This window comes from Lepidochelys kempii, chromosome 14 (genome assembly GCF_965140265.1).
Source record: "Lepidochelys kempii isolate rLepKem1 chromosome 14, rLepKem1.hap2, whole genome shotgun sequence".
NCBI lineage: Eukaryota > Metazoa > Chordata > Testudines > Cheloniidae > Lepidochelys > Lepidochelys kempii.
Window position 1 is genome coordinate 7353610 of NC_133269.1, and position 27648 is coordinate 7381257.

At 37.6% G+C, this 27648-nt stretch overlaps 1 protein-coding gene across 9 annotated transcripts in view; it reads right to left on the minus strand.

The window, feature by feature from the left end:
- CEP112 (centrosomal protein 112) overlaps positions 1-27648 on the minus strand; it is a 357419-nt gene that overhangs the window by 309885 nt on the left and 19886 nt on the right. For 8 of the 9 annotated variants that reach the window (XR_012154913.1, XM_073311620.1, XM_073311622.1 and 5 more), the window contains 4 exons: positions 24927-25023; positions 22080-22154; positions 6699-6746; positions 6492-6569 (listed from right to left, as the gene is read on the minus strand). Coding sequence is in view for 8 of the 9 variants with exons in the window: in XM_073311620.1 (XP_073167721.1) it covers positions 6492-6569; positions 6699-6746; positions 22080-22154; positions 24927-25023 (298 nt within the window). In the remaining variant the exon portion in view is untranslated. The remainder of the gene's footprint in view (positions 1-6491; positions 6570-6698; positions 6747-22079; positions 22155-24926; positions 25024-27648) is intronic. The other variant, XM_073311619.1, reaches the window with a different exon arrangement.

A 27648-nucleotide genomic window follows, 5' to 3' on the forward strand; every position in this document is an offset into this window, starting at 1 on the left:
CAAGATAAACCATTCCTGCCATCTGTTCTCAGTTGCTCTGAACTGCTGAAAACTGATCTGCCCTTGTTTTGTTGCCTCTTCCTTGTCTGAATCCAAGATTTTTCAGTGATGACAGTTTCCCAAATGGTTTAATCCATGTCAGAAGCATTGGGGAAAAAACTACTACAAACCACTGCCTGATGATGCTCACATTTGAACAACTCTGTGATGTGGTTATCATTGAAAACGGCCATGTGTTTGGCATTAGAGAGTTAAAACAGGTGCAGGGAAGGTTTATGAATGAAGGGCTAAAGGTTAAAAACAAAAAGCCACAGTTATTTTATTTAATGCTCTCCCCTTTTACCACAAAGAAGTTGAAAAAAAGCTAAAACTTTAGAAAAACTTTCCTTCGTACAGCTGTACAGCACTTTTCTGTTAATATATTCCCATACTCTAAATGAAAAGGCCTCACTTTTAATTGAGCTTCACAGTCAAACTAAGAAGAAAACACATTTAAGCCTCCTGGTTAATAGTAAGCATATGGTGATTGTGAAATACTTTCAAGTTAAAAATAGTCCACAGTACAGTACCATAAGCAAAAGGGACTGGATCCCCCACTGTGTGGTTTGCAGGAGACTTTGCAATTTCAACAGAATCACTTGTTGAGTGTTTTACAGAGGCTCTTAGTGTGAATTCCTGATATTTGCATGAGTTCACAATATTATTCAGCTGACATAAGTGTGCTTCTGATTATTATTATTATTTTCTATTCCACTTTTAATGAAACCCTGTCTTACCATGTCCTGGCACAACTGGTGGTTTTGAATACTGCCAATCCAAAGGACTAGGCAATACCAAAGCAAGGCAGGAAAAGTGACGTCTACACAAGCCTGCTCAGTGTGATCGAGTATCAAGTTGGACTAGTAGTTGTTGATAGGGAGCAGCTTTTCAGATTAATTCCCTCATTAGTCATGGAAGTGTAGCCACCCAGTCTTGCTCTTCCTCATGTCTAGGCCAAAGGTTTTTTTTTCTACTGATTGTTTTAGGATTAGCCATCATGTACATATAAAGTTAAGCATCAGAGGGTAGCCGTGTTAATCTGTATCCACAAAAACAACAAGGAGTCTGGTGGCACCTTAAAGACTAACAGATTTATCTGAGCATAAGCTTTCGTGGGTAAAAACCTCACTTCTTCAGATGCATGAAGTGAAAGTTATAGATGCAGACATAAATATACTGACACATGAAGAGAAGGGTTACCTCACAAATGGAGAACCAGTGTTGACCGGGCCAATTCGATCAGGGTGGATGTAGTCCACTCCCAACAGTAGATGAGGAGGTGTCAATTCCAGGAGAGACAAAGCTGCTTCTATAATGAGCCAGCCGTTCCCAGCCCCTATTCAAGCCCAAATTAATGGTGTTAAATTTGCAAATTAATTTTAGTTCTGCTGTTTCTCTTTGAAGTCTGCTTCTGAAGTTTTTTTGTTCAATTATAGCTATTTTCAAATCTGTAACAGAATGTCCAGGGAGACTGAAGTGTTCTCCCACTGGCTTGTGTGTGTTACCATTCCTGATGTCCGATTTGTGTCCATTTATTCTTTTACATAGGGACTGTCCGGTTTGGCCAGTGTACATGGCATTAATTAGGGCTTGAATAAGGGCTGGGAGTGGCTGGCTCATTACAGAAGCAGCTTTGCCTCTCCTGGAATTGACACCTCCTCATCTACTGTTGGGAGTGGACTACATCCACCCTGATCGAATTGGCCCAGTCAACACTGGTTCTCCATTTGTGAGGTAACTCCCTTCTCTTCATGTGTCAGTATATTTATGTCTGCATCTGTAATTTTCACTCCATGCATCTGAAGAAGTGAGGTTTTTACCCACGAAAGTTTATGCTCAAATAAATATATAAAGTTAAGACATTTCTAAGTTTTATTGTTCTTATAAACATCCAGTATCAAAAGGCAGTAGAACTGATGGTTTGCAGATGATGGCCCTATCCTTTCCAACTCTGGCTAATAGATTTGGAGTTCTATGCAGTTCTAAGTATTTATGGATAGTTTACTGAATTACGTACTTGTGCTTTAAACTTTCAGCAGTGTAGTTTATAGATTTAAAATTAAGTATGTGTAAATCTTTTTTTGTTTTCCATTTTTTAAATATGTCATGGAATTTGCTTTCCCCCAACTTGGTCCACTGGCTCTGGAGTCATTAACTTTCTGGACAATGTGCAAGGCCCATCTTTTTACTTATGAATTTGGAGAAGGACTGCTGAATGGGGGCAATTTGTTTCATTATATTTACTGTTTTTGTCTGATGCTCATGTAATTATTATGGTGAGCTGAGCAGCTTGCTATAAAATACAAGGTATTTATTTTATATAGACAATCTTTACACGAGAGAGCCCAGAGCATAGAGTAGACTGATATTTTATAAACTCAAAATAAATGAATAAAATATAATAACATCAATAGGACTACTAAGATTTGTTGAGAAAAGCAGGATTTGGCATATTAAGGTAAAATAAATACAACATGAATTTTTAAAAGGGGGTGAGGGAAGAAAAACATTTTATAAGAAAAAACCTATCAAGTACGAATGTGCAGATTTTTAAAAGCTAACCTAGTTCACCTCACATTTACAAGGGAATTTATTTTAGTCAGATGAAAGTGGTGTTCTCAAATTTTAATACGTTGCTTTGAAAAAAAAATTGTATATGCAGAATAGGTTTCATGTCCATCATTCTAGTCATATAATAAGAGTTCTGCTGTACTGTTTGTAAGGAACATTACTGCATGGAGGGGTGGAGGAGCGGGTATCACAAAACAATTATCATTGGGTTATTAAGCAAAACAGTCCATTCTTTTTTGGGCCAGGATGTTTACAGGACACATTTCAAGCTACACACCAACTCACAATGTATTTTCAAACTTCTTAGAGAAGCCACAAAAAATTAAGGCATTCCATGTAGAGCACACACACACAAACCCAGGGTGTGGAAACACATAGAACCACAAAAAAATTCAAAATGAATCTTAGATGCAATAAATGAACAGGTTCACAGCTTTCTCCCTCTTTCAGGGCTCAAACATGGTAGTAATCAGATGTTTATTCCAGTACCAGAATGTCATCTTAAAAAGCAAAGATCTCATTACATGCAAGACCTACCCAAAAGTGACCATTTCCTCTTAATTATTCACAAACATATTCTAAAGAAAAAATTACTAGAACAGCATCCAATAATAAACGTTCAAAAATAATATGGAATCAAAACTGGAGCAAAAAGCAGGTGGATCTAACATATGCAAACAACAAAGGCATTGTTTTTCCTTTGATATAACCTGAAAAGATCTGGACATGGATACAAAACATCTATCATCTCAAAAAATGCCAACCATTTCTGATGAAGGATAATAAAAGAAACATAGTTAAGAAAAACTGGATTTATACTAGCTAAGGTTCTAGACATCACTGGTTAACAATCAATATCCTATTTATTATAGTGTCATTAAGAACTACCCCCTCCACCAAACAAGGGGTGAGGTTTTCTGTTGGACCAGCAGGAGATGGACACAGTAGAGCTCTTTTCAGGTTTTGGAGGGTGGGGGCACATAGAAAGTATGCCTTCCTGGGCACACAGGAAAAGCATGAACAAGGGTAGGTGATTATGACCAAGGACCTCTTGATGGCAACTGGCAGAGGGAACAGGGGTGCATAAAGTTTACAGGCATCCCCTGGGTCTGGTATTTACATTCTAGTTCACCAAAGTGTGTCATGGAAGATTTCTCCTGAAAGCCTGTGTCACAGTGGTCATCAAAATTTTTGAGAAATGTATGCATGGATAATATGTAAGGAGATCATGTATATGTATATTCAGTGTGCTTATTGTCTTGTATTGTAAGACACAATACACAATGGTTAGCTAGAGAGAAATGTTTCCTTCCTCCTGGTGGAGTCTGTGGGTCACCTGTCTTATATATGTGTATGTATGTGTATTACAATACAAGACAATAAGCACACTGAATCAAAGGCTGGTAAAGAACCTCAGGGGACTTCAGAAGGAAAATTAACAGGAATAGGTAAACAGCAGGGTGACAATCCTGTTTGATAAGTGAAGAAAAAAAGGACTGGTCTGATCTATCTGGGGTGCAGAAAGATGCTCTGGCATCCTTGATTCTATCCTTCATCTGGGAAGGCAAGTTGCCAGTGGGCTAATCTCATGAAAAGAATCTCAGCCATCCTGAAAAATGCTCTGAGAAAGACTTTGAGATAACTAGTACCTTATTAGACAAGAGGACATCTTGTTAGTTTAGGCTCTAAAATGTAATTTCTGGTACTACATATCACCCTGTTTCCAATGTTTCTGTTTCCTATCATTTGACTCTGTTCTTTGTTAAATAAACTTGGTCTTGTTTTTACTATACACATATCTAAGTGCTGTGTGTTAAGCAGAGATGGGGTCTAAGGTATAGCTAGTAAGCTGTACTGCACTGTTCCTTTGTGAGCAGGTGTAATAATTCTGTGAGTGTTCAGTGGATAAGGAGCTGGACAAGACAGGGTGATGCTCAGAGGACTCAGGGGTTGCAGTGTTCCTATTGCTAGCCTGCATGAGGGACAGCAGAGCCCACATGGTCTGAGAGGGGAGCACCTGTGTTGCGTGTGACTGGGACAGTCAGGGAGCTGACCCCTGGCAGATACAGACAAGGCTTCCCTAAGTTAAGGAGAGGTGGTAGCAAGGTGCCTGAGTATCCATGGGCAGTATTGCAGTGATACCTCTCAAGCTCTGATTGACCTGTTCAGAGTAGGTAGGAGCGGCTGACTGGTTCATGCAGCTCCTCCTTCTTGGGGAATAAGAGGCCTTCTCCTGAGTGTGAGCTACAAGCCAGCACACAAAGCATGCACTCACCGAAACTCACCCTGTTTTGTAGTTGTCTGGCTAGAATTCCCTGGTCCACCATGGGCCTAGCCAGATTGCCTTTTCAGGGTCAGGAAGAGGAAGGGATTTTCCCATTGTGTAAAATAGGCCAATATCCAAGAGAGTGGAAGGGGAGGTTATTTGTTTGCTTTTTAAAACTCTCCCATGCCAGCCTGAGGACCTGTTTGGTTAGTTACAATTTAAAATGGAAAATTATAAAAATGTTTCAACTAGCAGTGAGCATCCAGTGCAAGCACATCCAAGCACAGCAACCAGGAAGCCAATGGCATCTGACACAGTTGGTCTCAGGGCAGTGGGTAATTGAGTCTCACATAGACTGAGTCACCTCTATCTGCATTTCTCATCCCACACACAAATGGTCTCAAGCATCAAATTCCCAGTTACAGGCCATCCAGGGGTTAGGCATAGGATCAGCAAACTCAACTATCCCACACTGGACTCAAATAATTGCCTGATAGCTCGAGGGCAAAGGGGTAGGGTAGGGGAGACAGTTGCCCTCCCACGCACTCCAGTCTGTTACTGAAATAAATAAAATTTGCAGCCTGCTACTTTTATCCCACACACCATGTATATCATCTGATGCATGGCCTGATTAATAAAAATTGAATACTGTAACCTGCCACAAACAAAACAACAACACGAAAACAGAACTGTGGGATATTTAGGCTGATGTAATGTACAAGTTTTATGGATCTCAACTCTTAGCTGAAGGTTTGGAAGTTTAACCCTCAGAACACTAATAGTTTCAAGTTGCTAGTCTAGCAGCTTCTTAGGCTGACAGAGCATAATAAAATGCACAGTATGTGCCCACAGTCTCCAAGTCGCTAACATGCATCAGTGAAATAGAATATGTACAGATGGAATGGCAAAGATGTCACAATAATATAGATATAAGCATGTCATAAAAAGATTTCCCTGTTACAGTATTAAAGGATTTGGTTTTATAGTACAAGGAATAATGTGCCCCACATTGTACATAATAAGACTGTAAATTCCATCCAGGAGCTCTGGTGAAGATATCAGCCATATCAATCAGCTTCAATCAGCTTGAGTGCTTTGTTCATCTCACCAGAATCCATTATACCCCTAATTTATGTTCATAGGAAGTGGTACATTATTTAATACATTACAGATTTTCAGAAATAATTCTCACAGCCTGAAGTCTCTTGTCCACCTCCCACATCCCATGACACCTTCCTCAGATTCTAGTAATTGGACTAATCACGTGGGGAAAGTTAATGATCCGTAAGTCTTTGCAGGACCAAAGGAAATTAACTGACATTTTTAAGGGCTACCAATGTACAATTTTTCTTTAAATATTGAAGGTGTCATTTTTTCCTAAATTGTTATAAAATAATTTATTTGCTTAGCACAAACTCAGTGACCTTGAAGTAGATTGTCTTAAGCAAGATTTCCAGCATATCCATAGTTACATTGGTATACATATACTGTTTTTATCACATACCCTTTCTTCTTAGAAAGAACAGAGATTGCTGATCAAAACATCACTTATTTCACTAGAATGAATTTTTTTTTTAGGACATTTAAAGATCCAGATATTTGAGAAGTATCTTACCTCTTTTTCATGCATGCGAAACAGGGACTGTTCATCACGAAAAGTGCTAATTTTTCCCAAGCCTATTTTGGGTGTCATCTATTGAATGAGAAAGTTCATATTTAAAAGTTCAAAGCATTACCTTGAGGAGAATCATTCTCAAGTGAAAAATATAAAAGGCAACATACAGTCTACCTCCAAAAATCATCAAGGGAATATAACACCTACCAGAGACAGAGGTATGGGCTTCTCTCGCAAATATCTTGGATTTTCTAGCTGGAAAACAAGACATCGTACAACAGCAGCTTACTGACCACATGACATAGCTTTTCATCATTATTTCTTATAAAATAACTTTAAAAAACTATGGCCAAAGATTTACAAAAGTAGATGTAAATACAAATATACTTTGTTAGGTTCAGTGGAGTTAATCTGGCTTTCCACTGGTTAAACAGAGAGAAAAATTCAATGTAGTGTTTTTTCCAAAAAACATAATTGACTATGACTACACAAACAACGATCATACATGGAACTCACTGTAAAAAGAAAAATTCATTAAAAGTACTGTATAATTACAGCAGCCCTTTCAATCACAAACTTTAAGAACTGCATTTGAAACACTGTGCACTAACCACTTCCTCTATCAGACAGCTATATCTCACTTCATTTTCTCTAATTATGAGATTCAAACATCATATCACACAGAATGCATAACATCCAGGAAATGCTTTCAAGAATATAAATCTGTCAAATGTGGTATGAAGATTTGGAATGAAAATGTGATTGCAATACACATCTTACAACATTAAGTCCTTTATTTTTAGAGAAGATTAAACTGATCTATCAGGCATGGCAAATACGAAATATATCAAGAGTGCTTGCCACTTTTTTGAATTTATAAATGAAAGAAGGAGACTTAATCTCTCTGTAATTTCAATCTGACACAGTATTCTTCATTTCCTGTCCTAAAGTATTATGTTGTATTCTTATGTGCTGCTGAAGAGTTGTCATATATCACCCCAGAGGTGGCTATAGTTCAAAGATGCACAATGTGAACATATTTTACACACACAGTAATGTTTTTAAACTTTCTAGGTTCCATTTGGATGAAAAGTGCTATATACATTCAAGATCATCACTATAGCCAAGCCAATAGTTTAAAACATTTAAGCTTTTTTCTAAATAACCCATCACTATTTACCTTGCAGGAATTTATTATAGCAGACCAACCAGACCTTCTTTTAAACAAAAAGTTACCTGTATTATTTAATGTGCATCACTGTATTTCAACGTTCAACTTTTTACAATGACCACATTCACTTATTAAAATGAGGACATTATTTCCTTGCTATTCATTTTCATCATAAAAACAGTGATTGTACATTTAAATAAGTGCAGTAAGGGCTTTCCAAAAATATTCCAGCATAGTGGAATTGAAGGGACATCATCATCTTAAAAATTACCAAGGAAGTTACCGATTCACATTGGGTTGACAGCAGATATGAACAGACAAAGGTGAACAAAAGAGACCATCGTATCCTTGGTGTAAGGAAAGGAGATAAAATGAAATTAGTGTGGTAGAGAAAGTGAGAGGAAACAAGGGAGAAAGAAAAGGAAAGCAGGAGTAGACTGAAGGATGAGGAGAAAAGAAAAAAGAGCAAGCATAGAAGTTAAAAAAAATAGGCACCTAACAGAAGGAGCAGGAGAGGGAGAGACAAAAGCTGCAGCTCCATAATTCTCTACTAATGTCTTGTCCCTACCCATAACCTCACCCTGCCAAATCCTTCCCACCAGCATGGATCTACGATTGAGCAGAGAGCCCTCCATAGATTCAAAGGGAGAAGGCACTCTTTGGCCCCCTAGCTACTTTCTGGGGGCTGAACCTACCTACTCTAAGCCTCAATTAACCTCAAGGAAAGTTATGTGGAAACTAGGAATGCAGGATCCGGCTTCAAGGGTGTAAATGCTTTTTAAATGTCCCACACTTTGCACATAAATTGTAAACAATTTTTCTTAGCTTTTTAAAGATAAAAGTTGTTAAAGATTTACAGCCAATTGACATAATTTATTTGGGCATGGAACGCAATAATTTTCAGCCTTGCTTAATTTCAGCACCACTTTAAATAAGTAAGGTATATTCTAGTTGTTTATAAAAGGGGGGGGGAAATGTGGCTCTAATACGTTCTATGGCTTAAGTCTTAACATTTTCTGATTTTGTAACAGCAGCCAGATGTGCTTTGAAGTTAAATGTTCCCATTTTGTTACTTGCTGTGGATTATATCCACTTAAAATGATCTGTAAACATTTAATGTTTCAACATTCATTCCTTTCATGCTAGTCTTCTGCAAAACTTCTTGTTCTCAAAATTATACCACATTAAAGGAGGAATATCACAGTGAAGAGTGGAGGAAAAACTTGTATTTGTGAGAAACATGCAGATTTAAAAATAATAAGTCAAAGGTCAAAGACAAATCAAAATACATATGTATGATGCAGAAGGTTTACCGTGTGTCAAATAGTAAATCACATGACAAAGTTTTTTGGGTATGAAGCAAGTAAAATACATCTTTATTTGACATACAGTTGAACTCTCATTTGCAAATACCCTTAGTACAAATTGAATTTTCAGACATTTTTTGTAGAAAAGGTTTTGGATCTCTTCTATTCTGTCCATTAGTCAGTCAAACAATAATACAGGCAACATATCATGTTTCGTTTTGTGAAGGTTGGTATTGTCACTTTAAAACACTTGAGCCCTCATAAGCCAACAGTTCGATGGTGGGAAAGCTAAGGGGGCACCCGTTTAAAAAACACTCAGAACAAAGGGGGGGGTGGAAATTATGGAAACTATCCCCTTTTTCAAAATTAGTAGAGCTGCGGGGCACAGCAGAAAGTCAGCACCTCAGCAAGAAAGAGCAATTCAGTCAAACACTTTCAGCTCTATTTCCGCCAATACCTTTCATTTAAAGCAACCGTTAAAACGTCAACACACTTGATTAAAAAGGTTATTTTCTGTTTGATCAGCTGATAAAGATAATCCACTTTACCTCGTTGTGCGCTATCACACTACAGTCCATGACCTTAAGAAAGATATGGTCTGTATTTCATTGGGTATTAAAATTACTTTTTATCCTTCTATAAACAAAAGACACGTTAAATCTGGTAAAAGCTTTCCATGGCATGTTTCATCTATTTACTAAAACGTGTTTCTACACCTCTTAATATATTAGTGACATACTACCTATGGTCCTGAACCAAACCCACTTAACATTAAAAAAAAAAAACAGGGGGCTTCCACTCACTGATTCCACTGAATCAGGCCCCAATTACCTTATACAAACCAACATTCTCATTACCAAATATTGTTCTAAACTGGACACTGTTGTCAAAAGGTCAATATAGAGAGACGCTGTATCAGCTATACTGTGAAACCTTACTCATCCTTTTTAAGTCATCAATATGACAAAGCACAGAGAACCACAGCTGCAAATAAACCCTACATAAAACCAGATGACGCTGTTCAGTGTTTTTACTAAATATTTGTATACCAACATGTACATAAATAGTGACATTTTTATTTTTATTTTTTACTTCCTATTGCAAGATACTGTTGTATAAAAAACACCAAAGTACGTATTTAATTTGGGTTTTGCTCTGGAATTTTTATTTAATGCCTGAAATATTATCCCACCCTAGCTCGGTCACGCAGGACAGTAAGATGAAGTAAACACACGTGCGTATACACATACTACATTACCGCAAGCATGTGCGTCCAGTAGTCCTCCACTTCCCACTACCTCAAGCAGGTGAGTAGGAAAGGGAAAGACAGTGGATGGAACCAAGGCTCCATCTCTGTAATGCATTAGCCAACAGAGTGGAGCTGGCATGATGGAAGAACTAAACTGCACTAAGGAGATTTCCCCCAAAAGCAAAGAGGAAGCGGGAAAGGAAATTGTGATTTTGAATATTGGCTCCTTGCACAGGGCTTCTCCTGGGTACGCACAGCTGCACACCATTCCTTATACTTAGTTTAGCATAAGGCTCAATCTAACCCTAAATATATAAAATTATAACCAGGGTCCCTATTCCTCTTAAAAAGCAAATATCACAGAAATGGCTACATATCAGGACTCAATCTTCCCACTCCTCCCTTGCATCATATTTTGTTTTTTGGAAGCTACTTATTAAGCAATACTTTGAAAACTAAAATAATACAGGATTTATTGCAGTTCAATACTAGAGTTGAAAGGCATCTTTTTAGATTTAGGAAAAAACATTTGGAACAGCAAGCTTGCCACACATTTCCCTGTAAGCCTCTTCAAAGAGAAAAACATGTTTGGTTTTCAAAACAAAGATGGAAAAACACACATGAAAGAGTTAAGAACACTTAAGATTTTGAAATGGTAAACAGCTAAACTGAACCTTGACCGGAGTTCTTACTTTAATCTAACAAACCCAGTCAGCCAGCATGTTTGCTACAGAAACAAATGCTGAATAGTTTCAGGAAATTTAAGTATGGATATTCTTATCTAACATTGTGATTTGTAGTGACGTACACTTTAAATTGCTGCTGGACTTGAAAACGGTTTGTCAGCATGAAAGTTGAATTTATTTTTTGAAGTCACACCACCACTTGTAGTGCACTGTGGGAAAGTTTTTACAGGGGTGCTGCCCTCCGACACCACAATATATATAGTAGGTATGTTTACAATAAGCAACAGAGAGAAACTACGAAAACCAAACAAAAGAAAGGACATGGCTTGTATAGAAATGTTGAGTTTAACTGGAACAGAGAGACAAGAAGGAAGATCTGAGCCAAGTACCCAAGAAACTTCAGGTATACATTGCACTATTGCTGAAACCACCCAAGAATTCACCATAATTTTATCTACTTTAAACCTGTAGGACAGCTATATTCCTTCTGGACAAAGATAGATAGATCTTTGATGCATAGATCTTCTTTGGCAGCCAGTCATTCCTGCCCCTCTATCACAGCCAGAAGAGCCTCTAGAGAAAGAGATACACAGTGCCCTTGCCCCCAAACTCCCAGGACTAAGCGCATTCAGCCCAAATTACCCCTTCTACAAGAGGGTGCAAGTGCAATGGACTTGAACAGAAATTGTGTCCACATTCGGCAGGGCTGACTTTGATCCACTGTTTCTACAGTCCTGCCCAGATGGAAAGCAAGAGATTATGGATCAGGTTTTACATAAGACTGGTTAGACTAAAGGTCCATCTAGCTCAGTATCCTGTCTTCCGACAGTGGCCAATGCCAGATACTCCAGAAGGAAGGAACAGAACAGGTAATAATAAAGTGATCCATCCCCTGTCGCCTATTCCCAGCTTCTGGCAAACAGAGGCTAGGGACACAATCCCTGCCCATCCTGGCTAATGATAGACCTTTAGATTTTCAAAATTGATTTTGAGTGCCCAATTTCATACACCTTAAAGGGGCATACTTTTCAGAAAATGCAGAGCTCCCACTTCTGAAAATAAGGACACTTTCAGACTTCTCTATTTGGGCACTCAAAACCTGGGACAACCAAAACCACTACATATTTTGGAAAATCTCGGCCCAGATCTTTGAAAATATGAAGAAATATAAAATGTATTCAAGTAAAGAAATTATTAAACATTCGTCCAGCTATTACAGAATTTAATGGATGGTTCTCCTACCAGAGGACTTCATTTTACTGATCAGACTAGGCACTTTATAATGTGGGTTTACACATGCTGTAAAGCAGCAAGAACATTTCATTTTAGATGTGTTTCCTGAAAGATGCAATGCACTAACATTTTAGCATAAATTTCAAAAGAAAATTATGTTAATCACTTAATTATAAGACCTATTGTACTCTATATACATAGTATAATAATTATATTTATAATTATTTCAAATATAAAACAATTACACTAGTCCTCTACACCAAATGCTGCCCCACCAAGAACACCGGCTTAATTATGAGCTCTATAAGCATTGTAGAGAAACACATTTATCCACAGGAAAAATGAAAAGCCTCACATTGCTTTCCAGCTAATTACTTTGAGGAACCTAGGAAACAGTCTTGCTGGACTCACAAACAATTTATGTTTAGTTTCTTCAAGAAGAAAAAAAATTAAGCAGTGAATCCTAAGTCATTTTTCTATCCCTTTCTTCCACCGTCCAACCTAAGAAAATTTAATGTAAATCACTGACCAAAGAATTTCTTAGGCAGGAGTCCTTTTTAATTCTTTATCACAAGAGAGTCTTCCACATGAGAAATTCTTTGGGATAAGACTTAAAATCAAGGTCCTGAGCACTTTTTATTAAACATCCCACAGCATAGCACTTTTGATAAAAGTTGGGAGTTAATCCATTTTTAGTTGGATAAATTCCAATGCCAAAAAAAAAAAAAAAAATCAAATCATACCTTGCCTCACTAAAATTCTCTTCCAATTTCAATTGGATACAATATTTGTGTGCATTTCCTTTCCTGAACTATTGTGTTGTATTTCCATCACACATTACAGAGCCACCATAGCATACTTTAGAATTGGCACCACTCAGTGATAGATGAAATGCTATCTCAGGGATATGGTAAAGCCTATTTCAGTGTTTACAAATTGCCTTGCAGGCTCTGGATGAAAGACGTTACAAAAGTATCCACTTGTTAATATTAGTTCAGTTCTACTGTATAAATATTATTTCTCACATTGATGTTTTATTCTCCATATAGATTCTCTCACACAGGAATTCTTTTCACTCTAGAAAGTTAACCAACAACTTTGCTTACATCAGAGAAAAGCAATAAAATTTTTTCCAAAGGTAATATAAACAGTTACTTTATATAGCAAACTTCTTTTCCTTTAAATTTGTTTTACTCTCAATCAATAAGCAATTTTTCTGAAACAAAACTAAAAACAAGGTCTGATCATTCACAATTTATATTAAAAATTGAGATAGAATACCTACGGTCTTTAGGCTGCTGTATACTTTAGACTTAAAACAATATTTTTAACAGATTCTAAAATAAGTTACAAATGACAAAACGAGTTCAAAGTAGCTGCAACATAATTGGAGATTTGAACTCAACTAATCTTACAGAAGGAAAACTTTTTTCCTTCAAAACAGCAATACAGTAGATTTTTTTTGTCTGCATTACTAATTCAACTTCAAGGCAGCAAAACTTAATCAAGGACAGTCCCATATCAATTTAGATAAAACTCAATAAAGGCTCAGAAAGAGACTATTATAATGTATTTAAAAGTCATTTTATATTAGTGTTCCATTTATGAAAGGCAAAATTTATCAAGATCAAAAGCCTACTTTTCAAATGTGTCCAAACATGACTAGAATCTAAAGAGCTAAAATAATATGTTTGATAGGGATATTAAAGTATGCTCTAAGACAAATGGGGCAATAGCGTTACTAGCAAGAAGCAGCAAAATGGTTAAGCTAAGCAATGTGACAGTTTTTGATACAATAGACGTTTAAATATTTTTCTTGTAGAGGAAGACATTGTTGATATCATAAATATACTTTGAAGCTTTCATATCATAACACTTGTTAAGCATTAACCTCTCCATTTGGTTCAGAAATCATAAACACTGACTTCCCTAAACAAAGCATTTTATGATAGTTCTGATAAGAAGCAATATTCTGCAATAAAAACACATAACCACATGTTAAAAAATAAAAGTAGAGTCAATCAGGCCCAGGAATCAAAAACATACAAGACAATATTTGGAAGCAGTGTTAAATTTCAGATCTGACTTTTTAAATGTACAATTGCAAACACAATCTAAATTCCATATTCTTCCCTCATAACTAGACAACAACAAATAAAATGGCAAATCTGCTAAAACTGTACGAACAGTCAAACTCTAGAAAGTTTAGTCAACTTTCTTGTGCAGTCTAAGGTGTTTGTTATGTTCTGCAAAACCATAAATGGTCTGGGTTCCAGTTACTTAAGGGATAACCTGTGTGCGTGTGTGTGCGTGTGTCCTGAAATGGGAATTATTTTCTGGGTCATTCTCTTTGTCAGCTCATTAAGTTAAACTCTTTGTGGAAGGCAGCAGGGTGCTTCTAACACCTCTGGAACCTATTCCTTCAAGTGGTCTGGCAGAGCCAAAGTGTAGTTAGATTCAGGGCACAGTGTAACATTTTGCTTGTTGGTGCCTAGATGGCACAGAGATGGCAGCAGTGGAAATAGGAATCATTTCATTTCAACCCTCCCAAGAACTGAGCATGCTACTCTTGGAGGTCTCCTAGCCTGTGGAACAGAGAACATGCTCAGGATCAGAACTCTGATTGCTCAGTATAATGCCACTAAACAAGCATGCTGGCCCTGGGTAGTAGCGTTTATACAAACACAGATGACTGGTAGTTACTTATTTGTAAATTGACCTGATAAAGGAAGAGTAATATTCAAACTTCTCTAAAAGAAATATCGAGCATAGGGAAATGAATTTCATAAAGCATTTGAAAGTATTTTCTATCAAGATAATTTAAGGTGAAGGAGGATTTAGAATAGAAAATACACTATGTACACTAAAGCAAAAGTTTTGGAAAGCTTCCAGTAGTCTCACTCTTCTTCTCAAGCTACAGTTGCAAGCCAAAACACATTGCCAGTTCTGGCAAGCCAATGATTTCTTGCTTTTCTCCCACCAGACATTTAAGAATACAAAGTGGTGTCCATTATGCTTCCTGACTGCCACCTCATGAAAGTCATTTAAATCTGTTTTGGTACTGAAGTGCCATAAAGCACTCTTGACTTGTGGATCTATCTTAAAGAGAGACATTCAGAGAAAGATTATTTCAGAGGACATATAAATTTAAGCGCATTGAATATTGTAATATTTATTTATTTAGGCCCTACTTAAAAACCCCATAAGAATGAGAAAAAGCAAAGGCAGGCCGTTATCCACCTGTAACTTCTCAAATGTTTTACAGAGGAGTATTATACTTTTGAGTAAAGAAAATGTATACAATCTTTCAAGAGCCAACCGAAGGGAAATGTTAGATTTCATGAATAAACAGAATAAGACTTGGATTGTATATAGGGCCTCATACTCAGGGTATCCTTAAAACATGTAATAAAAGAATGTCAGGGTACCAATAGTGCAATGGCTGTGTGGTCAAATTCCTCAACTTGTGACTACCACTCAATAGTTCTTTATTATCTGTATTTTTCTTTAAATAGAAATGGAGTATATTAGCCAGTTACGTCTTTGAAATCTCTTATTTCACGTACAGAACCATAAGAGCTCAAAAGAAGGAACCTGCCTCATTCAAAAGATGACATTTCCAGTACTGCAGCATCTTCTGTACTGACCCGCATGCCATGACTGCGTAAGAACAAATATGCTAATCTATTTGTGGAGAAATTAAATATGTTCTCATATATTAGAGTTAGAGAATGAGATGGTCTGTGCATCATTATGTTGTTGTTGTGTTTTTCTTTGTTTGTTCACTCTTCTTCTTATGTTGCCAGGGTTAGAAATGTTAGAAAGCCTGTATGAAACCATATGAAATAAGAAGTCTTTTAAATATCTTTTCGGAAACATGTATTATAATATTTAGCACTTCTACACACTTTATATTTTAAAAGCATTTTACGAATATCAAATAATCCTCACAACAGCCCTGAACGGTAAATGTATTTAAATGTAAGTTGTATATATAATGTCTGCCACTATTACATTACTTCCTTTTGATAAGTCCTAGAACAGTGGTCCCCAACCTTTCTTGTGGGAATAGTCTGTTGCAGAAGACAAAAAACTGCGGCAGACACCCTGCCGCTGAAATGCCACTGCCGAGAAGCGGCAGCGGCAAGAAGCGTTGCCGCCAAAATGCTGCTGGGAAACGGCAAAGCTTCTCGGTGGCATTTCAGCAGCGGGGTGTCCTGCAGGTGCACAAAAATGCCCCGGCGGCCACCATGGCACACATGGGCGCCACCGCGTCGTGGGCGCCGTGTTGGGGACCCCTGTCCTAAACCAATAATCCTCCCTTTTACACTCAGAATTCCCAGAAATTCCTTTGCTTTGGTATCAATCTTATTGTCAGTGTTATAACTGAATCTGCAATTAGAAATTAGTTAGCATATCAAATTAAACAAACTTTCCAGGAAATCTTCTGTCTTTAGCACTGTCCAGTCCTTCAGTTAATACGAATTTCCACCTCCCCACCACAAAGAAAAGATTATTAAATTATATTCCTACAGGTTTACGTGGAGGGAATATTTAGTTTTGAATTTACAGTGGTGCCTAGAGGTTAAAAAAATATATTAAAACTACATTCTGCCCCTAGTTAGTATCAGAAAGTATGATTATAACTAGGGCTGTCAAGCGCTTTAAAAAATTAATTGCAATTAATCACACTGTTAAAATATAATGGAATACTATTTATTTAAATATTTTTGGATGTTTTCTACATTTCAAATATATTGATTTCAATTACAACACAGAATACAAAGTGCTCACTTAATATTTATTTTTGATTACAAGTATTTGCACTGTAAAAAAAACTACAAGTATTGTAGTGCAAGCTCTTTATCATGAAAGTTTAACTTACAAATGTGGAATTATGTACAAAATAAACCGCTTTCAAAAATAAAACAATGTAAAATTTTAGAGCCTGAAAGTCCACTCAGACCTACTTCTTGTTCAGACAATCGCTCAGACAAACAAGTTTGTTTACATTTGCAGGATATAATGCTGCCCACTTCTTATTTACTATGTCACCTGAAAGTGAGAACAGGTGCTCTCATGGCACGGTCGTAGCCGGCGTCGCAAGGTATATACGTGCCAAATGTGCTAAAGATTCAGATGTCCCTTCATGCTTCAACCACCATTCCAGGGCACATGCATCCATGCTGATGATGAGTTCTACTCGATAACAATCCAAAGCAGTGTGGACCGACGCATGTTCATTTTCATTATCTGAGTCAGATGCCAATAGCAGAAGGTTGATTTTCTTTTTTGGTGGTTCGGGTTCTGTAGTTTCCGCATCAGAGTGTTGCTCTTTTAAGATTTCTGAAAGCATGCTCCACATCCCATCCCAATCAGATTTTGAAAGGCACTTGAGATTCTTAAATCTTGGGTTGAGTGCTGTAGCTATCTTTAGAAATCTCACATTGGTACCTTCTTTGTGTTTTGTCAAATCTGCAGTGAACGTGTTCTTAAAATGAATCATGTGTGCTGGGTCATCATCCGAGACTGCTATAACATGCAATATATGGCAGAACGCGGGTAAAACAGAGCACGGGATATACAATTCTCCCCCAAGGAGTTCAGTCACAAATTTAATTAACGCATTATTTTTTTTAACGAGTGTTATCAGCATGGAAATATGCAGTCTGGAATGGTGGCTGAAGCATAAAGGGCCAAACGAATGTTTAGCATAACTGGCACATAAATACCTTGCAATGCCGGCTACAATAGTAGGAGCGTTGCCAGCAGATCAAGGGAAGTGATTATTTCCCTCTATTCGGCACTGGTAAGGCCGCATCTGGAGTACTGCATCCAGTTTTGGGCTCCCCACTACAGAAAGCATATGGACAAAATGGAGAGAGTCCAGCAGAGGGCAACGAAAATTATTAGGGGGCTGGGACACATGACTTATGAGGGGAGGCTGAGGAAACTGGGCTTATTTAGTCTGCAGAAGAGAAGAGTAAGGGGAGATTTTATAGCAGCCTTTAACTACCTGAAGGGGGGTTCCAAAGAGGATGGAGCTAGGCTGTTCTCAGTGATGGCAGATGACAGAACAAGGAGCAATGGTCTCAAGTTGCAGTGGGGAAGGTCTAGGTTGGATATTAGGAAAAACTATTTCACTAGAAGGGTGGTGGAGCACTGGAACGTGTTACCTAGGGAATTGGTGGAATTTCCAACTTTAGAGGTTTTAAAGGGCCGGCTTGACAAAGCCCTGCCTAGGATGATTTGGCTGGGGTTGGACTAGATGACCTCCTGAGGTCTCTTCCAACCCTAATCTTCTATGATTCTAAGAGTTCAGCATTATCTCTTTGTAGGCTCTGAAGTTTTACATTGTTTTGTTTTTGTACACTTTTTTAGTTCAATTACAACACAGAATACAATATATATGAAAATGTAGAAAAAATCCAAAATATTTAATAAATTTCAGTTGGTATTCTATTGTTTAACAGTGCGGTTAAAATTGCGATTAATCATGATTAATTTTTTTGAGTTAATCACGTGAGTTAACTGCGATTGACAGCCCTAATTATAACTTGTTAAACATCCAGAGACTGAAGTTCCCCAACTATTGGCTTAAAGGTGTATGTTTTCTCATCTAATCTATCTAGATATTCATACAATGAACTTCTCAATAGTCTTCAAATGCCTGTTAAGTTCTTGTTATTGTTCCCTGCAAGGAATTTCTTGTATAGCATCAACTACTACTGAAAAGGCTGTCTGGAAGTTTAGTATTCAGGTAATTGCATGTTGTGTAATTTGGAATCTTTTAAAAATGTATTTTTCAGAGAAGTCTTAAAATGGTAGAAATTGATCTTTTATCGCTGTATAAAAGTTGAGTTGCTCTCAGGGCCATGAAAGTGCATTTAGGATCCTTTCGTTGATATCCCTTTCAGATTTGGAACAAGCAGACAGCTAGTGAACTGGCTCAAGGTCAAGTTTTTCCTCTTCTAGGAAGAAGAAAAGCAAGTGTGCAATTTGAATTTAGAATGTCAACAGGCACCAAAGCATGAGAGATAATACTGTGAAAAAGAAGCAAAAAAACAGAAGTTCTCTGTTATCAGTTACATTTTTACTGAAGAGAACTATACACCATGAATGCAAAACACTGGCCAAGATTTTTAAATACGGTTATGTCCATCCGTGCTGGACACAGCATAAGAAAAATAAGCAGCATTCAGACATTTGACCAAATGGAAGGTAGACTAGAAAAACGTTATCTGAACTCAAATAAACAATATTTTAAACAAAGAGTTCAGGTTGAAAGTGTGTTACAGCTGAACCCTTAAAGGGGCCTTATTTTCAGAGGGTGGTGCTTGGTACTTTATGAAAATCAGGCCCCTTTAAGGTGTTGTGGCAAAATACCTTGTTCGCCTCAGTAGGCTCAGTTCTTTTTAGCCTTGGAGACTCAGGTTTGGGGCAAGGCGAATCCTTATAGGTGGCACAGGGTCCTGCTACTCCTCTCCTCCATCAGTCCCTTGTGCTTGTTTTCCTTCCCTTCTGAGGAGCAAGTGCAGCCTCCCTACTGAGAAGTTTTGGTGTCTTGCTGCAAACAGCCTACTGGCAGCTTCCCTGCTCCTCTCACTCCCTCACCCTCCTCCTCCTTCCAGCCAGCAGAGGGTTTAAAAAGGTCCCAAGTAGTTGGAGTCAGCTGAACCTAATTGGTTCCCTAGCAACCCCTTTTCCAGCTGAACCTTATTGCCCCCTGGTTATCTCTCCTCAGTGGATAGGGAGGGGCCTTTTAACCCTCTGGGACTAAATACTACCCCCCTTTTGTAGCTGTTTGTCCTGGGTTTACCACAGTGTCTCAAGTTGGGCAGCCAAGAACAGACACCAAAAATCACCAGTCACTTCTGAACATCTTGGCCATAATTTTTTTACATGAGTAATGATCTGATGTTATAGTAATATTGGAAATGGATCTCTTAATAGGAAGCATATTGCCTGTGCCTCTGCCAGTCACTTGCAGTTCAGTGTTCGCTCTCCCCTGTTCCCCTTTTATGCCCTTTTTCTATTCCCTAGCCCTCCATGCACTTCTTCATCCCATCTCCATACATCCAACAGTCTCCCACTCCCTCCTCCATCACTTTCCCAGTCATTCCCACACCTCTTGCTCAGCCTAGCCTGCTGTAGCAAAGCCTGGAGTTAGTGAAAGGTCCATTTTATATTAGCAACTTTTGAATTTTTATACTTTTTTTTAAATATTGCACTGTACACACCCAAACAGCTCTTATATCTTCGTTGTTCCTGAAATAATCCCAAACTCCTCAAAAAAAAAAAATTAGAATTGCAAATGGCACCCTGAGCAAGGCCAAACACATTTATAGCAGTTTTGAAGATACAAGTAAAAAAATATTAGAAAACTTTTTGAAAACTGAATGACAGAAAAATTCTTCAAACATTGTAACTATAACATTCCTTTCCCAATTTCTTCCAAACTCTCTAGGAAAACTCTACTCTGGGATGAGATAACACATAGGAAATTTCAGGGGGATGGACTTCTCTTTTGGTAAAGTCATGGGTTTATATGAAGAAGCTTCAGTATTAAGTGTGGAGTGCCCATCACCACTACAGAACACTGAACCCAATCCTCAAATCCTTACTCAGACAAAACCTATACACTAATTATACTTCTGTCCAATAAGTACTCAAACAATCTTCTGAGAATCTGTCTCCACAGAAATAAATACAAAGTGGAAAAACTGACAAAAAAAGGAAAGGGTGGGGGGGGGGAACTCAAGTGGATGAAAACTGGATGATTCCAGGTCCACTAGACTAGATCCATAATCCTAATCAAATTGGAGAAGGGTTAGACAAAATATCATGGGAGAATATTGCTATAAAGAGTAGGGACTTTATCAAATCCCTGCTGTTCAGGGATGAGTGATGAGATAGTGAGGAGTGTAACTGAAGGAATGAAGAGAAAAAAACCTCAATATGGTAGCTATCTTAAATCAAAGTGGAATCTAAACGTGTTCAAGTCTAGAAAACTTGAATTCATTGCTAAAGATTAACAGAAAAAGATCAAACCTGACGTGCTAAATCCGTATGCACACAAATGTACAAAAAATACAGAATATTTTAAATACAATATTGAATTGATTTTAACAAACAACTCCTTACATCCTATTTATAAGAAATACATTAATTGTCTAATTGTATTTGCCTCATGTATATTGTAATGCCAAAAATATACAGCACGTTAAAAAACTATTAAAAATATGTCTGTGTCCTAAGGAGAGATGACAGACTGAAAATATACTGGCTGGAATATTTTGAAGTGTTAATGTCCTATCTAAATGTTTTAAGCCCAATTAAAGTCCTCCTAATGGTAAAAGTGGAAATAAAGCACAGAGAGCCCTATCATCTATTACTGCCAACATCCAATAAATACATATGCTGAGGTGGTCTGTGGAACTTGGTGGAGAGAGATCTCCATCTGGCCTCATTTTCAGAATGAGGTATTCTCTTTCACAGATTTCATTTATGTGATGAAAGATGATTTATCTCACAAGCTAAAGTAACATCTGTCATCATTCAATGTTGTAACAAAGTACAGTATTTACAAATATGGTAGGAAGCCACGACTGAACAGGAATATCGGCCTCAATACTGCAGGCTGCTTTACAAGGTATTTACGCAAATCACTAGATTTACATCAAGGTAGAGGAGCTGAGCCTATGCCAGCTTCCCTTAAAAAAAAAATCTACAGAGAGGTGTTGTTTAACAGTTTCTTCTCTAAATGACATTTATTCGTGATTTATCATTCAAAGTGTCATGATTGCTTCCAAGTTGTTTCCATCTCTAAAAGGACTGGCCAAGTTATTGTTTACTATTTCAAAAACTGAGACTAAATTACCAGATAGCTTTCATTTGAAGCCAATAAATAAATAAATAAATAAAATACACTGTATATTTTACCCCAAGATTCCAACTATTGAGACGAGCTTCAAGATCACTGTCATCCAAAGAAATGGTTTTTTTGTGTTGAACTTCCTGGAATATGAAAATGGAGATATTAGAAGAGCAGACAGATATACAATTTCAAGAAACTTTTAGTTTAACTATACTGCCCTCAAAGGAAAAAAAAAATATATGGTCCCATATCAAAAAGAAGAGTTTTGGTCCCCCTTGAAAACTCACTTTCCCCTTTTGAAACCATCCGTCTGGAATTGGGCTGCTGCTGTTCTTGGCTTCAATTCAGGTAGCTCCACCACCTACCTGTTGCTAGATAATTTGTGCCTAATGCTGCTCCCTTTCCATATTCTCAGAAGGTAACAAAACAACAAATATAACTGCATTACAAAAGCAGAAAGAACACACCCCGCCAAGCTGGCGGGGAATTTTTCAATACACTTTTCTGTCAAATTAGCATTTTCTGTCAAAACTGAAACTTTTGATGGAAACTTATCCATTTGCACTAAACTTTTGTTGGGATGGTTTCTCAGGTCCAGAATGGAATTTTTAATCAACATCAGAGAGATAGCAAAAACCCATCCCAGAATAGCTAATAGCCTAATGGTGAGGGGGACACACCTGAAACATGCAGGTTCAAGTCCCTGCTCTATCTGATTCAGATCAGTGACTTGAACCTGAATCTTCCACCTCCCAGGTGAACGCCCAGTTACTGGGATATTCCTGTGCTGGGGGGGTGTGAGTTTTTCTCTCAGTTTTCAGTAAAAGTTTCAAAAGGTCTCAGTTTCGTTCCATGGTGGATGGGAAACAAAATGTCAGAACCTCAGAATTTTTCATGGAACATAATTTTTTTCCCTGTCTGCCTTAGTGATGATCTCCTTCACAGGGAGTGAATTTACAAGATGAGACCAAAATCCACCTTTCCGCAAGGAACTGAGGTATGCCTAGCAATACCCCAAAACAGAGCTAGGTGGGACTAACTCTGATGGGGAACAAAGCACACTGACCAGCCACAAAGTAGAGGAAGACTGAAGACAGTGAACTGTAGTATAGAAGAGAGTGGTGATACTGGGCAGAGCAGCCCAGGAACAGAGCCAAGAGGAGCAGCAGACCAGCTCCAGACCAGAAAAGCAGTTTCCAACACTGAGCAATGACTGGTGATTACTGTTGCTTTAGGCTACAAATGTCTTTCACAATGGGTTTCATTGTAGCACAACAGTAACTAATTATTTTATTTAATGCATTAAAAAGACTTCAAAAAAATTATTCCAGACATTTCTATTTTAGTTCTATAATAGAAGTTTAATTGTAGTAAACTACAGTAGTTCGAAAAACAATGCACGGAAGCACGAATTATGATGTCTCATTTGGTTTTGTTAACTAGAAGTTTTTTAAGATCGCATGCAAGCTTCTCTTTGTTCAAAAACGTGTTCTCATTCAGACACCATAACCATGTAGAGATGTGAGCTTTTAGTTCAAGGAATGAACACACAATTGAGGGAGTTCTTTACTTCTTAAGTAAACTCCCTGATTCCTCTACCTGGGACTGAATTATGCCAGAACATCTGCACATCATAGACAATAACATGCTGTTTGTTCCAGGCAGCCAAAACAACCAAACTGTTTGGCAAAGCTAAAAAGAATTATTTTATTTATAGGCTTTTCTATGGCACTCATCACAGAGGTATCTGAAGGCTTGGCTACACAGAGCTTTAGTCACACGAGAGGTGTAAATTCAGTCTGCACTAGCATGTTGCACACTGGCCCACATTCTGGTGTGCACTAAAAGTTCCCTAGTGCACACTAACATAGTACTGTTTGAAACTGGACTACATTAACACGCACCAAAGGAACTTTTAGTGCGCACCAGCAGGGTTCACAAAGGCCAGTTAGCATGCAACATGTTAGCGCAGACTAAAATTTGCACCACTTTTGTGCAAACTAAGGCACTGTGTAGACAACCCCGAGATAACGAAGGAAAGCAAAATGAGATGGCGTGACTTGCTGTGCCACCAGCTTCCTGTGGGACTTTTGGCTAGGCACAGGATCGAGACCTCCTAAATCCCAGCCCAGAGTCTTCAATGTAAGACCATCCTTTTCTTTTATAAAATAGTGTTTCATATTAAACACTTATGTTGCTTCAAATAAAGCAAATACTGGGCAATAAGACACTTTTTTTCAAGTGTCTAGCACCTCTACTAAATTGAAAAACATGTCAATTACATATGGAATATGATATCACCTACAGTCTAGAGATATCACATTTATGAAGGGAAACAGCATACATATTGACAACTGTATAGTTTCTTAGCAAGAATTTTTGTTTTTAAATTGCTTGTAATTGACATATCATCAAATATTTAGGACTATAAAAGATTCTATATAAAGTCTGTTTAGTCTCTTTCGTTAAGCCATAGTGCTGGTTGTCTAATACTGGATAAAACAATCAGTCCAAAATTAAGTCCTTCAAAAGGTCAACTATCATTAAATGCAGCCAAAAAAGCCTCAACAGTTTTCTTTAATCTATTATTGAAAAATACAAGATGACATCAACAGCAGTTAATTTGCCAAATTGTTTAATGGGAACAAGGCAGCTGACCAGCCTTGTTCTTCACTAAATCAGGGTCATCCACCTAGGACAAAGTGCAAGTAATCAGTGTGCATTTTTTTTCTGCAATTGCAGAGCACCTACTTTGGTGAGCTTCAGTCCTTCCCACTGCTGTTTGCTACGTTTCTCTGCCCACACACAGGGATGATTTTTACAATTAGAAATGACAATTTAAAAGGGCTACATAAAAATAATTCACTGAAACAAGATCAAATTTATTACAAAAAAGTAAAAAAGCATCTTACAGGTGTCTGCACAGCATGGTTGTCCTCATCTGACCGGTGAGGTGGACTCACAGAATGTGACCTTAATGCTAGCTTCCCATTATACTTGTATCTTTCCCTGTCGTCACAAAACAGTAACAACCAAAATATAAAGAATTCACATCTAATACCATACTGGACAGATATCTTGATCTCAAAATATTTTTAAAGTAATAGATACAAGAGAAAATACTATGTGAGGTTATACAGATTAAAAATAAATTGGTTAACCGAATAAGAGGGAAAATTGTGTTTTTGTAGCATCTAAATTGAAGCATTTTAAAAACAGTGGATTTGGAATGAATTTCTCAAATACTCTTCAAAAATAAATTCACAATATTTAACACATCATGTAATGCTGTGTTATTGCAACATGTTTTCTTTGTTTTTCCTTGTTACATAAATATGGATGTTGGGTAATACGACAATTATTAATTTAGCTAGAATTTTATTCTTCACAATTGTGTACATTTTAATCCATTTACTCCTAAAGAAGATTTGCACTGGCTCAATACTGTTAGGTTTTATTTTGTCATATTAAAAGATTGCATTTTCTAAAAATACCCAGATTTTGCTCCAGGGATAGTGTTTTTAACATCAGAAGACATAGCCTAAAGTTGGTGGGGAAAAAACTTATTTGGAAGTGAATTGTTGATAATATAGAACATCAGAATTCTAACATCATGCACACAACTTCAATTAGACTTGTGATCCTAATTCCCTAGGTGCTTTTTGAAAATCCCACCCTAAACTGATAATTACATTGTGCATTGAAGATACCTACCAAATTCCTGGGTCTCTACATGTTATACAAAGTAATAACTTTGGAACAATTTCCTAAGTTCAAGGAAAAAAATAAGAAAAGGCTCCACATAATTAATGATAACTAAAACATTTATGGCAGTGGAATAATATTCAGAAACAGAAAGGCTATATTATGAAGCAGCTTGTACTATTGGTGAGATAATTTTCAATTGGTGTCACGAGTAGGGTCACAGTGATATGACAATTATCTTCCATTTATAGCACATTTTATCAGAAGGATCAAAGGGCTTGATAAAACTATACATAGAAATCACTTCATCCAACATGGAAGGGAAATTACACACCATCAGTTATTCTTCTTTGAAGGTATCATTTGATTGGATCCCTGCTCTTTGGTCTCAGATCTCTTACATGAGACAGGTTAGAGTTCTGCTAGTTCTTCAAGATTTTTAACTCCTTATGGCACTGGTAGTTCAGCTCTATTCAGAGCCCAACAGCTGGTAATTCAGTGCCTCAAGAACACTGTTTCAGTTCTTTGATGAGCAGGAAGCACAGAGTTCCCCAAACCCAAATGTTAAATGTGATAGCTGACAAAAGAATATTTATGCTGTTCAGACAACCACTTGGGACAGGGATGGGACATTCTGCCAGTGGGTTTCACAGATATTTGCTGACAGCAAAGGAATGGTGAGACTCAGAAGTCTTGGATTCTATTCCAGGCTCTGGAAGTCTTGTGGTACAGACTTTTCTACCTGCTATCAGTTACCCCTTTAGCTCACGTGGGAGAGGTATGTGTGGTGGAGCTAAAGATTCCAACCCTGCAGATTACCCATGTGGTTGCTAATATGATGCCACTTGATGGAATTTGTATGTTCAGTTTCCTCTTTCAAAAACCTAGGAAATTACATACAAAAAAATTCTTTAAAAAGAATATTACTATGGTTGCAAAGTCAAGCACTCAAAAGCTAGGAAATGCCAGAATTAAGGTTGCCTGAAACCCATCTGATGAGAAGGGACATAAATGTGAAGACTAAATTCCAAATCTTAAAATCTTACATTTGGTCTGTGTTAAATTACAGCTATGGAAACATGGACATCCAAAATATTGATAATAAAGCAATTACAATCCTTTGAATTATGGGGTTATAGAAGAAGTCTGAAAAGATCATGGATAGACGAAGTCACCAACAAAAGGGTATTGGAGATGACTGGAACTCAGCAAATGCTAGTCAGAAATGTTATGAAAAGAAAGATTCAATTTGCAGGGCAAATTTTAAGAAGTTCAGCAGTTGATACATGTTATGGGCACTGGAAGAGAAAGCGGACGACAGAAGAACACTAAGCAGAAAAAGATGATCTTGGTCAGATGAGGTGGTATAAATGATGGATCAAAAGGATTATTTATCCACAAATTGATTAGCAGAGGATCACACAGAATGGGCTACCATGGTTGCAAACCTCCAGTAATGGAGATGCCACATAAGAGGAAGAAGAGTGTAAGCTTAATTCAGCTCCCTATGTGTGTGCTTTATGATACAGTCTTTAATTACATGATCGCATACTAATTTTTCCACAGGACCCCTGCTTCATTCAGTGTGAATGATGGACCTTCTCTGGAGCTGAATAAGGGCTGTCTTGTCTGTAGGATCCCTACCTGATTTGTTACAGAAGCTCGGAAGGTATGCAGTGAATGAGGCAAGGGTCTGCAGGAAGAGAAAGGGCAGTCTTATGATAAAGACAGTGGAATGCTGCCCTGGAGAACTGACTTCTTTTCTTGCTTCTGCCACAGAGTTCCTACATGATGCCAATCAAGTCACTTAAGACAAACTTTTCAGAGGTGGTCATTAATTGTGTATGCCTCACATACTGGATGCGCAACTTGACATCCTGCAATCTGATTGACAAAAGGGCCGAGCACTCACAACTGCAAATAAAGTCA